At 46.8% G+C, this 14,466-nt stretch overlaps 1 protein-coding gene across 4 annotated transcripts; it reads left to right on the plus strand.

Moving 5' to 3' along the window:
- Positions 1-1,175: 1,175 nt before the first annotated feature.
- On the plus strand, positions 1,176-13,701 carry LOC120809442 (alpha-mannosidase 2x). 4 transcript variants are annotated; one of them, XM_078082741.1, is made up of 25 exons: positions 1,176-1,334; positions 2,392-2,659; positions 2,768-2,914; positions 3,058-3,214; positions 3,526-3,783; positions 3,906-4,050; positions 5,049-5,220; positions 5,439-5,566; positions 5,826-5,999; positions 6,340-6,526; positions 7,007-7,184; positions 7,442-7,644; positions 7,988-8,170; positions 8,335-8,449; positions 8,559-8,629; positions 8,709-8,874; positions 8,971-9,207; positions 9,385-9,507; positions 9,794-9,908; positions 10,109-10,242; positions 10,388-10,529; positions 10,804-10,937; positions 11,679-11,873; positions 11,954-12,064; positions 12,328-13,701. In XM_078082741.1, exons 4-25 carry the CDS (start codon positions 3,083-3,085, stop codon positions 12,478-12,480), a joined length of 3,456 nt encoding a protein of 1,151 aa, XP_077938867.1. In that variant the 5' UTR covers positions 1,176-1,334; positions 2,392-2,659; positions 2,768-2,914; positions 3,058-3,082; the 3' UTR covers positions 12,481-13,701. The 4 variants fall into 4 exon arrangements, with proteins under 4 accessions (XP_077938867.1, XP_040019188.2, XP_077938869.1 ...); XM_040163254.2 differs by lacking the exons at positions 2,392-2,659; positions 2,768-2,914; XM_078082743.1 differs by lacking the exons at positions 11,679-11,873; positions 11,954-12,064; positions 12,328-13,701 and adding an exon at positions 11,135-11,519.
- The last annotated feature ends 765 nt before the right edge of the window (positions 13,702-14,466 follow it).

The raw sequence follows: 14,466 nt of genomic DNA on the forward strand, positions 1-14,466 counted from the left end.
ATCAAAATCAAAACCAGCTGTGTAAACATTTTTTACTTATCAAGACTTTCCTGTGTGAGAGATAGCTCTCCCGGGATGTGATTGTCTCAATGCCTAGTGTACTTTATGGTAACAAGTCTATTTTTTAAGTCTGGAAATATCTCTCATAAACTGATAGAAAACAATACCATCTGTCCCTGTCATGTACCCCACGATCTGATCATTAATTATTTAAGTCTCAGCCGAGCTCCTGTTTCCAAAATTGTCAAATAGTTTGACCTACCAAAACAATCCATGCAAAGCATCAGTACATTTTCCATACGGCTTCAGGTGGCGGGTGTCACTTCTCCGCAGCAGTCACCCCTGTCTTTTACTTTGGTGATAGAAAAGGCAGCACCGATTAAGGCAAGTCATCGAGCCAAGTGTCTCAGACAGGGAGGTAGAAACAACAGGGGTCAGTGGTCCCTCTGACAACATTGTAAAAGCTGCATTTTAAACTACATTTCTTAAAAAGATCCCATTACTCCCATTCATTAAAGTGCTGAATGAAAAAGAAAGTGCATCATTGTTCAAGCTATTATCTCCTCTTTACTACTGGGCATGTTCAATGGACTATCCAATGTGGACAGAAATTACACAATGTGGACCCTAAATCACTGTATTTTTATTTTTACTCAAAAGCTGCCTCTGCACAACAAGTGTGAAGTGGGTCATTATTTTTTATTGATTGTTCTCCATTCATACATAAACACGAATGGTGAAGTTATTAATTTAAGTGAATTAAATAGATATGAATTCGCTTTCAACAAAGTTTAGACTTTTTGTCAGATTGTGTAAATCTGTTTTTAGGGTAACTGAAAATTACTTCTAAATGTAATTCATTTTATATACGAATACAACTAGAAAGAGTAGATTAGTGCCTACTAGGAAATATGATTTAGGATAACTCACGTTATATTATTTTAGATCTTCTGTCGTTTTGCACTGAGGTGTATCTGAGCAGATGATCCAGGGTATTATCGCAGGATCATTTGCGCTTATATAATTATTCTCATTCATAAGCTGCCAGCTTGTGTACTGCTTGCTGTGCCGTTTTTATATATCAATGTTTGTTTTTTAAAGTGCATTGTCTATTTCGCGGCGGGTAATTTCTTCCCTCACCCCACACGTTAAGCTATTGTATTTATAATGGTGCATTTTTTTTTACAATCCTCTCTTCCCAGAAGCCTTTGCGGCAGCTCATTGGTGCTAGCTGCTAAGCTAACTGGTTCAAACGGGTAACCTGTCACAGCCGGGAGCCGCTCACTCGCGCACCGCTGCGCTCCACTCTCTTCCGGATCGCTCTCTTTTGATGGGTAACGTCCGACTTTTGTGTTTTTTTATTTTATTCTCGAATAAACAGGCACGGAAAGCGTTAAGCCCGAGATGTCACGAGAGATTTCACCCACGTATCGTCCTAATGTTATCGAGCCAGTAGCGTCGCTCGCCCAGTCTTCCGTAGCGCTGGACGCTGGACGTTACATCCGCCGTGCCGCACACTGGCTCCCCCGCGGACGCCCAACGGAGAACCGTGACAGTCGCTCAGTCGGATTCATCAGCCATCACGCTAACGTTGTAGCATCGGCTCTCGAAGCTAGCTGGCAATAAATCGATCCGGGCTCATCTTGGACGTCATCCGTCGGCTGGCTGACGCAACGCTAGCGTGTCCGCGATAACCCGGTGGACGCCAGAGAGATTAGTAAACTTCACCAGAGTAGATAAAAGTGTTTTACCGGTGAGTGAGCTAAACGTGTAATCTGCCCGCCTTGTATCTAAGTTAATACGGCATAATGTCCTAATGCAGGTATTTGGGGGGCTTTTACTTTGGAGGGCACGCGACGCTGCCCAGCCATAGCTGTCCAGAAGACATCCGAGTTAAACAGTAACATTCGGGCAATGACCCGAAGGACACTGTTCGGGGTCATTTGGTAGTTCATTTTTTTGACGTAGCGCCACACGTAGCTGCGGTATTTTTAAGTTGTCTCTGTCCAGCACCCCCATTTACGAAGATGGATTTATTCATCACGCGGCCCAGATGATCTCGGAAACGTTTGTCCACCTGATGGCAGTCACGCTATTTGTCTGTGAGTGCCAGGTTATTATCCCGGCTCCCTGGGGGTAAATGCTTAAGACACACCAGCCTGCAAAGCCAGAGGCTTATGATCCGGTAGGATTTGCACGTAGAGGGACACGAGGGATCCCCAGGCCACTGTGACCCCCGATGACCCCGAATCCCCTTGTTGACTTAACTTGTCAGATCAAAAAAAGATGTCTCTCACTCTCCTGACCTTTTGCTTTTTGTGACAGAATGTGGCTGAATGGGTTTTTGTTGTTGTTTCTTTTTACCCATTAATCAAACATTTTCCCTAACAGCTGAAGAAGACCACTAAATGGGGATAGATGTTATTGCCCCGGCAGAGCTGCTGTTCCACTGCTACTGAGCGAAGAATGACATTTGTTTCGTTTTAATTCCTGGAGATGCCTCAAGCATTTCAGCTTTGAGTTAAGAGAATAAAAAAAAGCAGCTTTTCTCTGCCAAATTGGTCCATATCTCGGCCTATTTCTCTGCACTGCTGAAGCCTGGAGGGCAAACCGATCAGAAGGGGGGCTCTGGCTGTACTAGAGGATTTCACCGTGCTGTGTGAGTGGGGACTGGACCCAGAAAGCAGGCCCACAGTGACCGACATCATGCTACGGGGACACTAGACTCCCTGTTTGAGCCCCGTCCGTGTTCTCCTTTTTCCTGCAGTGTCATTGGTTCGGACAGTTGAGCACAAGGGCCACTTTGAAGGAGCCCACCGGTGTCTGTGGTTCGGCCAAAGCTGACGGACCGCTTGCCAGCTATTGCTGACTTAGTTCTCCCGTCCACTGCTGCAGCTTCGTTTTGCTCACCCCGGTATGGAGGCATCGCAGGAGTGAAACTGAACCATTATCTCCGTTTCTTTCTCCGCTGTTGAAGGATTGCATTCCGGGACATTTATTTTCTCTTTCCTGGGGAAAAAAAAACAGTCAAGGTCGTTTTTTTTTTTTTAACTCTAGGAAAAAAAGGCCGCTCCAGAGGAGGATGAAGTTGAGGAAACAGGTGACGGTGTGTGGCGGGGCCATATTCTGTGTGGCGGTGTTCTCGCTCTATCTGATGTTGGATCGGGTCCAGCATGACCCTGCAAGGAGACAGAACGGCGGGAACTTCCCACGGGTAAGAATAATGCCGGTGGTTGGAGCTGCATGCTAAAATCGCCTTCCCCTAGTTATTAATGTCCACCAGGTTAATATACAAAAACATTATTATTTTTTGTATTTAGTTTTTTCAGAAACAGAACAACAAATGTAAATAACTCCCCTTTCATTGTGTAAATATCTCTGGGACTGATTGAACTAATGCTGCTACTTGTCACCCTGATGTAATCTGAAAGTTTTTATTGCAGGATAAATGTTTTGTTAGGAGATGTTTTATGATCTCGTCATGTGATTTATGATTTTTTTTTTTTTTTGTGTGGGGGTTTTTAGAGCCAAATCTCTGTTCTGCAAAACCGAATAGAGCAGCTGGAGCAGCTCCTGGAGGAGAACCACCAAATCATCAGCCACATAAAGGACTCTGTGATGGAGCTCACAGACACAGGAGCAGTGTCCCCCAGCGGCCACCTGCCATTTAGGAGCGCCAACGGTTCCTGGGTCCTTCCCTTTGACGGCCGTCCCACCTTCCTAGCTGTCAAGCCCCAGGACTGCCAGCTTGCTTCAGGCAGCCACAGTCAAGCAGATGTTCAGGTAAGTACGTTTTCCACAGTAGATAAAATGCAGAGCAGCTTATCGGCCGAATCATGGTCACTGCTATAGTTATAGGTGCTGTTCAATACTACGGACCCATTCCTTTGTTTTTTTCATTCTAGATGCTGGATGTGCACTCCATCCTCAAGTTTGACAACCCTGACGGCGGCGTGTGGAAACAGGGCTTTGACATTACCTACGAGCCCGACGAGTGGGACAGTGAGCCGCTTCAGGTGTTTGTTGTCCCCCACTCCCACAACGATCCAGGTGAGCTGAGAGGAGATCAGACCGACAGGAAGGTTCCTTGAAAGCTGTAAGCGTCTCTGTGCCACTCTGTCCGTATCGTGAGACCATAAGCGAGTGCGAGCGCTTTCTTTTTCCAGGCGATTTGCCCCGTCTGTATACGAGACAGCTAGTGGGAGGCTAGAAAGCATTAAGAACTTGATTCATTTGTTTTCATTATTCTTAGCATAACACTTAGATAATTGACAGCTTAGACTCAAGCAATGGCAAACTCTAGCTATTTATATGTGGGACTGGCTGAGATTCCTTTTCAGACATCATTAAACTTGTCTACCAGCCTGCCAAACGCTCACTAACTTGACAGTTGTTGATATGTCGCCTGGCGGCGGAGACCTGCAAATTCGAATCTTGAATAATCAGAGCTGTTTTTGATTACACTTCGCTGAAAAGATTTGTTTGCCTGTATTAAGTTCCCAGAGTTCATGGGCGGCGTGTATTTCAACCAGAGAGCATATTGTCAGCTCACGCCGAAGACGTGTGAAAGCTTTACTGCTAATAAGCTCAGTTAAGTGAATGCGAAGAAGGTACTTTAAGGGTTTTACTGAACTGCAGGTAAGCGGCTCAAACCACTTACGATATTATAACGACTGCAGTGAATAGTCCTGTCCCTCACAACTGGCAGCACACGCTTATCGGCATCGCTGCAGGAATGATGTACATCTCTATAAAATATATTAGGCTACAATATATGTCATAAATATTGGACCGGATATTTATGGACTGTGTTTTATGCAGGTGCTTGAATTCACTTTCTTTGAAACCACTCGGCTAAAAAGCTTTCTCGGGGCGTGCGGGGGGGGGGGAACAGCACAACTTGAATTAAATATGAGTTTTATTTTTGATGTGTTGCAGCGTTTTTGTTTTTTTTCCCCCCCCACAGCGTGAAGTGTCTTTCCTGCCCCGTCTCTTCATGCCACAATGTGTCGGTTTGCCAACACTTACTTATCTCCTTGCGTTGGTAGGTTGGATCAAGACTTTTGACAAGTACTTCACAGACCAGACGCAGCATATTTTAAACAACATGGTGGTGAAGCTGGCCGAGGATCCTCGCAGGAAGTTCATCTGGTGTGAGATCTCATTCTTCTCCAAGTGGTGGGAGACGGCAGACGCACCCAAGCAGGAGGCCGTGCGCAAGTGAGTCACGGTTTGGAGGAGCACGCGGTCCGCCTCCGATATACCCGCAGAACTCCATAATTAGTTCATGTTTCTTGGTGCCTACGGGCCTTATGTGCAGCGTTGTACGCGATGGATAACAACCGGTGGCTCTAAAAATAGCTTGTTTGGTTAATGTGACTCCTCCTTAGAGTCCGGATTATCCTCACCTCGCTTTCCTAATCCTCTCCGTTCAACAGGCTGGTCCTCGGAGGGCAGCTGGAGATTGTCACGGGAGGCTGGGTCATGACCGACGAAGCCAACGCGCACTACTTTGCCATGATAGACCAGCTCATTGAGGGGCATCAGTGGCTGGAGAGAAACCTCGGTACACACATCTAAAATGATTCCTCACTTGAGCCTTACAGGTCTTACTCAGAATGTAAATGTCTCTTTACCTCTGATATGTTAGAGCTTTTTTCCCGTACCCCAATTCCTTTTCCTACGCAAGTTAAAATGACTACATTCGTCATAAGGTGCGACACCCCTGTGCTCCTTTTACCGCTCCCTGCTGAAGAGAATGACTTTCTAGTGGCTGCAGTCTTTTTACCCGAGCACGAACCTGAACTACCCGCCTCCTCTCATAGGAGTCACTCCTCGCAGCGGGTGGGCCGTAGACCCGTTCGGCCACAGTGCCACCATGTCCTATCTGCTCAAGAGGGCCAACGTGACCAGCATGCTCATCCAGAGGGTCCACTACTCCATCAAAAAACACTTTGCCGCCACGCGCAACCTGGAGTTCATGTGGAGGCAGTCCTGGGGTGAGTGCGCTTATCTTTGCTGAGCTCACAGCGGAGTGAGTCATCCCACCAGTAATGGCCCTGTAAAGAGAGGGACGTTTCGGAAGAGCGATCAGTGCGCAGAAACGTCAGAAGCGCTCTCTCTGCTATTAATTCCCAATAAAATGGAAAAGCCCTGTGGTATTACACTGTTGGGTATTATATCAATATTATCTGTGGTGCTCTGTTCTTCTGCGGATGTCATTTGATCTTAAAATTGCCAGCCAGGTTTCACGTGTCACCCACACTCTGTAGAACCTGCCTTACGACCGCATTTCATTGACTCGACAATAGATGACATTGTTCTTCGCTGCTTCGACAGACGCCGGGTCGAACACGGACATCTTTTGCCACATGATGCCGTTCTACAGCTACGACGTGCCGCACACCTGCGGGCCCGACCCGAAGATCTGCTGCCAGTTTGATTTCAAGAGGTTACCGGGTGGTCGGATCAACTGTCCCTGGAAAGTGCCGCCAAAAGCTGTGGTGGACGCCAATGTAGCAGAGAGGTGAGCCGCGCGCGGTGTTCAATCATGGCGCTCCAGGAGAACACGTTTTAGGAGGCTTGTTTGTTGTCGAGTAAAGAAAAAGAAATCTGCAAGAATTTAAAGTGGCAGTTGTTGTTAATTAAGTAAAAGTAAGGACATATTCTGTAGTCAGAAGGTAGTTATTACACGATGAGGCATTTGAAGATGTCAGGCTGGGCCTGTTATTTTCTGACATTGCACAGATTGATTAGTTCTCTCCAGCTGTGGTTATTAAGAATGTTATTTGCATTAGCCAAAGTACAAAGTTGAAGTTACGACAGCGGCCTTAGAGGAGCGATGACCTGAGGGAGACCAACATGGACTGCAGGTGGTTTGGGGGATTTTAAAGGACACGTTTCAGTGTTTAATGGAATATATCTGCTCCAGCCTTCCTCTTTCTATGCTCATATTGATTAGGGACTTTGTTTCTTCTCATGTTCTTTCCCCCCCACTCTCATTCAGGGCAAACCTGCTCCTGGATCAATACCGTAAGAAGTCCAAACTTTACCGCAGCAAGGTGCTTCTCGTGCCTCTGGGGGACGACTTCCGCTACGACAAGGCGCTGGAGTGGGATCAGCAGTATACAAACTACCAGAAGCTGTTCGACTACATGAATTCTCACCCGGAGATGCACGTACAAGTAAATACCATTTGTCTACTCTGACTCCCTCAACATATGGTAGATGGGTCGCACAGAAAGATGCTTCTTTCTTGTGTTAATGAATCATGCAGTGGGATTGTAACTCGAACAAAGAGTCTGTCACATCTCAATGTTTGGCTCAGAAAATGCCGTGTAAGATGAAAGGCACAAATTCTCTTCTTTCCCCTTCTGTGCAGCCGTGTTTTTGAGAATTGTTTTTTTTAAATAATCTGTCACGTGTCTGCCTGCTGATGCAGGCTCAGTTCGGGACTCTCTCGGAGTACTTCGACGCTGTATACAAAGCATACAATGTGGCCCAGGGGGCCAGACCGCCAGACTACCCAGTGTTCAGTGGAGATTTCTTTTCCTATGCCGACCGGGAAGACCACTACTGGACTGGCTATTTCACCTCTCGGCCCTTTTACAAGAGTCTGGACCGTGTGATCGAGTCACATCTCAGGTGAGGCACATGTAGTCACCGTCCCCTGCAACCCGCGGGGGAAATGTCTTTGGTTCTCACAAATGGTTTATTGATTGTTCCTTTTAACTCTCATCATCTCTTCATGTTTCTCCCAATTATGAACAATCAAAATAAAGGCCAAACATCAACAACCTACAATGCATACATTAACATACTAAAGTCCCCTCATGAGCATATTGCACAGATCCCAGGAGCACATTTCCGATCAATTTTGAGAGAAAACATCTGTTAAGGTTCAAGTTAAGCGATGAAATAAAACCCGCCTTGAACCGGCTGAGCTGAGCTACTAAGGGGCTCCTCTGTCGCTCTTCATCTCTCTCAGGGGGGCAGAGATCCTCTACAGCTTGGCGGTTGCGAACGCTCGGCACGTGGGCATGGAGGGGCGCTACCCGGTCTCCGATTACGCCCTGCTGGTGGACGCGCGGCAGTCCGTTGGCCTCTTCCAGCACCACGATGCAATCACCGGCACCGGCAAGGAGAACGTTGCCACGGACTACGGCAACAAGTGAGGAAATGAATGGCTTAATGGCGCCGGCGTCTCCTCCTGTTAATCCTGTGTCTCCGCCGCTCCTTCACAGTCGCCCGTTCAATAGTGTGAAGCAGAGTGACGAGCTGCGCCTGCTGCAGTCAGCCATTGATTTTTTTCTTTTTTTTTCTTCTCCTCCCAAGATTACTGCGGGCACTCGTTGGTCTGAAGAGGGTAATCATCAACGCTGCTCATTTCCTGGTGATGAAAAACAAGGAGTTTTATCGCTTTTACCAGACGGAGCCCTTTCTGGAGACGGTAAGAGGAAACGCGGCGCGACGCTTCCCCCCACTGTGTAATAAACTGTTTCAATAGCATAGAAGGAACTAAAATATGCAGGTTTGTTTCCCGTTTTTAATTTTTGTAGGATGACAAACGTGCAACTCAAGACTCTCTACCTCAGAGTACTTTAATCGAGCTGGATCCAACAGGGCCGAGGTATTATTCCCTGGACATGTTTAATCTTCCCCGTCCCGTGCTTCCGATGGATCTTCTTTCCCTCTTTTTCCTCTCCCAGGTACCTGGTTCTGTTCAACCCCGTCGAGCAGGAGCGCCTCTCTGTGGTGACGGTGTTGGTCAACACGGTCCGGGTGCGCGTTCTCACCGAGGACGGACAGACCCTCCCCGTGCAGCTGAGCGCTCAGTGGAGCTCCGCTAGCCAGATGAGCGCCGAGGTATTTGAGGTAAGCGAAGAAATCCATTTCAGTGACGGCAGCACCATGTTAAGTTAAGTTTCGCCGCGTGAATAGATGCTTTTGTTCCGTCCACCGTCCGTCCAGGCGGCATTCATGGTCCGCCTCCCCCCGCTGGGCCTGGCTGTGTTCCACCTCTATGACTCCCCCGACTCGCCCATGACGCTCCGCTCCGACACCCTGCTGCGGCTGTCCGGTCGGAGCGTCACCGCTCGGGCCGCCGACCCGCTTCCTGTCCGCTCTCAGCAGTCCGACCCTCAGACCTTCTACGTTAGCAGCCAGTCTCTGACTCTGGGCTTCTCTGGGGCCACTGGCCTTCTAGAGGTTTGTGTGTTTCGTTACCTTTTTGGTCTTTTTGGAGAGTAAATGAGCCTGATTTCCCAGTAAAAACTTACTTTGCAGTTTGATCAAAGTACTCATGGAATGTCTCGTTGCTGCTCAAACAACCTTTCATCTCTTTTCTTTAATGCTGTGCTCTTTTTATTGCATTTCTATTTGCAGAGTATCAGGCGGAAGGATGATCCTCAGGAAGTGAAGGTTCAGATGCAGTTCGTCGTCTACGGCACCCGTCCCTCTAAAGACAAGAGTGGCGCCTACCTGTTCCTGCCTGATGGGAAAGCAAAGGTATTCTTGTCTGAGAGGTTTATTTGCCTCCCAGAAGGCTTTGATAGCGTCCTTTGTGTGTTGTGTGTTTGTCTCATGTTTGGGTGCTCTGGGAGGGGGGGAGGAGCGGGCAGACTGGGTGCTGCTTTATCTTTTCTTTGTTTTTAAAGACAACGAAGCCTCGAGGCTTTGCAGCTTTACTGTATGTCGTCAACCATTCTGTTGATGGCTCCTTTTAACTTCTCTCTCCTTCAATTTTTAGCACACATTGCGCTCACGTCTCCCCCCCTCTCCCGTGTGCTTTCAGCCTTACAACCAGAAAGAGCCACCCGTGGTGCGTGTGGTGGAGGGGCCTCTCTTCTCGGAGGTGGTGGCCTTCTACCAGCATTTCCAGCAGACCATTCGCATTCACAATGTGCCAGGTAATCATCAAAATAGAACATCCGACAAAATGCCAATTCATGATTCAACTACTTTGTTCCTGTAAGCTACATATTTTCTTTTTTTTTTTTTACTTCGAGGAGGCAAATGTAAATGCTACTTTCAAGTAGTATTTGTCAAGATATTGGACAATTGTCCCTTTTTTCTTCTGAAGCTTGGTCTTTTGGTTTTGTATTTCCAGGTGTAGATGGTTTGTCAATAGAAATCACCACCCTGGTGGACATCAGAGATCAGACCAATAAGGAGCTGGCGATGCGACTGGTCACTGACATCCAGAATGGGGACGTCTTTCACACAGATCTTAATGGCTTCCAGGTTAGAATACTGTTCTTTGCATAGTATGGCATCTTACCAGATGGTGGTTGTTAAATAACCCTGAATGTCGTGACATTTATCTCAAGTCAACGATCTACCGCATCTTTCCTTGCGCGTCCTTCTGCGTTGCATCTCTCCTTTGTAGATGCAGCCCCGCCGCCACCACCTGAAGCTTCCCCTGCAGGCCAACGTTTATCCCATGTCCAGCCAGGCGTACATCCAGGACAGCCATCACCGCCTGACGCTGCACACGGCTCAGGCGCTCGGCGTCGCCAGCCTGGAGACCGGTCCGTATTACGTTACGTGTCATCCAATGGTGTCATTTGTTTTCATTCCATGTTTAATGGAAGTTGTCTGAGATTCACGCTCTGCTTCCTTGTTTACCCTCTCCAGCCCCGCATGCGATGCGTTAAAACAGTTTTCCTCCATAACGCTCTCACGTTTAATGTACAGAGCTAATCTTTTTTATCATCGTTCAGCAAATAACGGAGCCGTTTTGTAAAAGGACAAGTAGCTCAGAGTTGGTCTTCATTGACTGACGTCTGGACGTTCAACACTCAGGTCAGCTGGAAGTGATTATGGACCGGCGACTGATGCAGGATGATAATCGGGGGCTCGGTCAGGGCTTGAAGGACAACAAGAAGACAGCCAATCGCTTCCGACTGCTGCTGGAGAGGAGATCGACGGGCAACAAGGTCGGTAGAATGAGCTGTCCTTGATAGTCTCACCAAAAAGGACTTTTTAGAAGTGTTTTTTTCCTCTTTCATTCTGTGTTCATTAACACCCGTTGTCACGTCTGCGCTCATTACGCCCGCATCTGTCCATTTGTTGTTCTCCCTCACTTTGCTTACCTTCTTTGTTTTTTTTGTTTTTCTCACTCCATTACCTCCAGCACGATGGTCTCTTTGCCAAACTCTCGTCCTTGTTTCATTATTTCCTCTCCAAAGTCTTGAGTGCCGGGGTTCAAGAGGTAACGCTGTTGGCGCTCGTCACCGTCTTTCCTGTAGCACAAGTTCCTCCTCGTTTTTTCCTTTTTCGTCACCCTGGTAGCTCTAGCAAAACCAGTCCACTTTTTACGCGAGCACCGGTGAACGTAACGATGTCATCTATCAAGTAAATGTGTTCACATTGTGCAGAGAATGGAAAGCATTGGTTGCACTTTAATCATACAGCTCTATGCCGAAACTCCTGAGGGTGTTTGGGATGAAGCTGCCAACACTAATGCTTTTAATTAAAAAAAAAAACACAGCGGTGCTCTGGCTGTAATAAATCCAATACAGATAGATCAGTACTGTTTCTGTTTGGTCTAGAATTAGAAGTTTCCGTTGTTCTCTGACGCCGTATTTAGAGCCTCTTCCTTGTAACGACAAAACACCGAGACCAGAGGTGTGACATTCATATCGTTGTGGCTTGAATTTGTTTCTGCCCTCCCGCAGATGATGGACCGCGAAACGACCAGCTTCCCGTCTATACTCAGTCACATGACCAACTCCTTCTTAAACCACAAGGTCCTGGCGCTGCCCGTCCTGCCAAAAAGACGCGGCATCCCTCCCTTGCAAACCTTCGCCCCTCTCAAGTCCATCCTGCCCTGTGACTTCCACCTGCTGAACCTGCGCAGCATCCAGAGTCAGGTGACGAGACGAAAACAAGAACGTGGTCGTTTGGCTGTGTTGACCTTCGAATTGACACGTGTCTCCTGTGTGAGCTGCAGGACCCCCAGTCTCCATCTCCCCACGCAGCTTTGATTCTCCACCGGCTGGCGATGGACTGTGGGCTGGACGCTCCAAACCTCGGCTTCAACTGCACCACCACGCAGGGACAGGTGATTTTCACTCAATGTCTAAGTCATTTTTGCATTCGCAAAGGTACATAACCAAGTCATTTACTTAAAGGTGCTTAACTGCATTGCCTCCATATGGCTCTCAACATAGCAACTTTAGAGTTGACAATAAAATTATTCAATCGTGTATTTTCTTTCTTTAAGTGTTGTTGCTACTTTCTAATGGTCTGAATAGTCATTCCACAATTAGAAGTGTTAGTTGTTTTTTTACCTCCTGTAAGCTAAGCTGCCTTTCCTCTGTGCAGCTGAGCGTATCGGGACTGTTCAAGGACCTGGACCTGCAGCTGCTGCAGCCCATGTCCCTGACGCTGATGCACTCCAGCACGCCTCTGGCCAACGACTCCACCATCAGCCTGGATCCCATGGAGATCTCTGCCTTCAAGCTGAAGCTGCGTTAAGCTCCGTCGGGACGAAGAGAGGAGAAGAAAAAAAAAGAAAAAACACCAGACTCCTTGCACCAAAAGAACCGGGCCAGCGGCGGCCACAGACTGGCAACAAAATGGGGTCTGGGTCCCTCTGTTTTGTCAAGCAGAACCATGAACTCTGCAGCTCAGAGAAAAGGAGTCCACTGTAACAGGGCTGACTGCACAGCAGGGGGCAGGCAACGGCTGTTACCGTGGGCAACTCCGAGAGCAGCAAAAAAAAAACCCCAGTGAACGGCTATAAGACAACAAGGAAGACTGCCAGAATCGCTCATCAGACACATCCGGGTGTCACCTGGTTCTGCTTTGTAAGAAATTGTCCTTTTTCTATCTTTGCTCCATCCTGGACTGAACTTCTGAATGTAAATTTCCCAAAAGATGTGTGGGTGGAGGGCTGCGACTGGTGCAATTTACAAAGCTTTATTTGGGTGGGTGGGTATGTTTATTTTGTTCATGGATGCAATCAAGACACATCACAGTGATTTTGTTTTTATACTTCTTTTTTTTGACAGACTTTAATGCAGCGAAGCGAATGTGTGGTCTCTGCTCGCGAGGAGACCCGTGCTGCAGCTCTTGAAGCTCTTTATCGTATGTCTGAGTCCATCGGCCACTAGTAATCATTAATCACATCCAATGACTTTTACCTCCTTTTTGCTGGATTTTCTTGTCGATAGTCGACAGACTTTCTTTCACTCTTTTTCCCTCCGTGAGCTTCCTCTTTGCTGGTGAGAAAACGGCCCATTTCTAAGTTTGTGTCATTCCTGTGCTCGTACTTGACTGCTGAGTGTTTTGTGGACTATTCAAAGACTCAACCTCGTAACCACAAGGCAGATAAATCTGTATGAGAGTATGTTGTGAATATGCAAGGAGTTTTTTTTTTTTTTTTTTTTTGGTGGTGTATTGAGATTTACAGTGCACACTATCAGGGACCATTCTTAGTACGTCTGTGTCATCATTGCGGCGCAGAGGGAGATTCCCATTTGAGATGAAGAGAAACAAAGGTTTGTTCACCCAATTAAAAATCATCCGGTCATTCAGATTGGGTTTTCAAATGTCCATTCAGAGCTGCCACTTTTTTAATTTAGTCTATGAAATGGCAGGAAAAGTGTAAAACGCAAAAGTTGTTATTTTTAATGACTTGTTTTGTACCAACAACAGTCCAAAACAGGAGGACATTAAAGATTTTCAAACTGGAAAGTAGCACTCATCATTTGAGAAGCTAAAATTGCAGATTTTGGATGAATTTCCTGCTTGTAAGAGTATGATGAATTATTGTATACAGCTATTAAATTATATATGTAAAACCCATGGGCATAAAGTACATCTCAATACGTGGACTGGGACACTGTCCACAATAGTTTGTAAAACTGTCAGCTGGCCACTGTTGAAGTTTGTTTATTTTACCTTTTAATTATTGTATAATTGTGACAAATTTCTCAAAAATGAACGTCAAACCAAAACTATCTGTAAGCCAGTATACCACTAAGGGACCAGTGACTAAAGCTTGGTAGAGAAAAAAGTTTTGGGTGAATTGACCCTTTTTGAAAAATAATTTAGCGGACTCTTTCATCCGGAGAGCAGTTAGGTTTGTGTCTTGCTCAGGGACACTTCGACATGGGACATGGAGCAGCCAGGATTTGGCCCCCTATCCCCCCTCCTGCGTCCGCTCGCTTTGACTGGTCTACTTATTTTCCCCCAAGAGAGTTCTGCTGTTTTATTGCTGTCCTCCTACAGCTCGACGTCTTCTGTGGGACCGCACCTCATGTCTCACTTTCTCCTGTTGGCCAACGTTGTCATAAGCTCCTCTCCCTTTGTGTGTGTCTAAATCTCTGTACCGTGTTTTTCCTTTTTGGAATCTGATGTCTGCTGTAGCAGAATATATGAAGGCAAGATCTCCTATTTAATTATTCATGATGGATTAAATCGGCAGTAGAACCGAGGAGATGAAGATCAAAACGAAAA

The sequence above is a fragment of the Gasterosteus aculeatus genome, chromosome X (assembly GCF_964276395.1).
Source record: "Gasterosteus aculeatus chromosome X, fGasAcu3.hap1.1, whole genome shotgun sequence".
In the NCBI taxonomy this organism is placed as follows: domain Eukaryota; kingdom Metazoa; phylum Chordata; class Actinopteri; order Perciformes; family Gasterosteidae; genus Gasterosteus; species Gasterosteus aculeatus.

Bases quoted from the DNA above. Each gene is read 5' to 3' on its own strand.
- LOC120809442 (XM_078082741.1), top strand. From the start codon at position 3,083: ATGAAGTTGAGGAAACAGGTGACGGTGTGTGGCGGGGCCATATTCTGT. The intron at 7,185-7,441 runs GTAAATACCATT...CTGCTGATGCAG, and splicing joins ACCCGGAGATGCACGTACAA to GCTCAGTTCGGGACTCTCTC. The intron at 8,171-8,334 runs GTGAGGAAATGA...TCTCCTCCCAAG, and splicing joins GCCACGGACTACGGCAACAA to ATTACTGCGGGCACTCGTTG.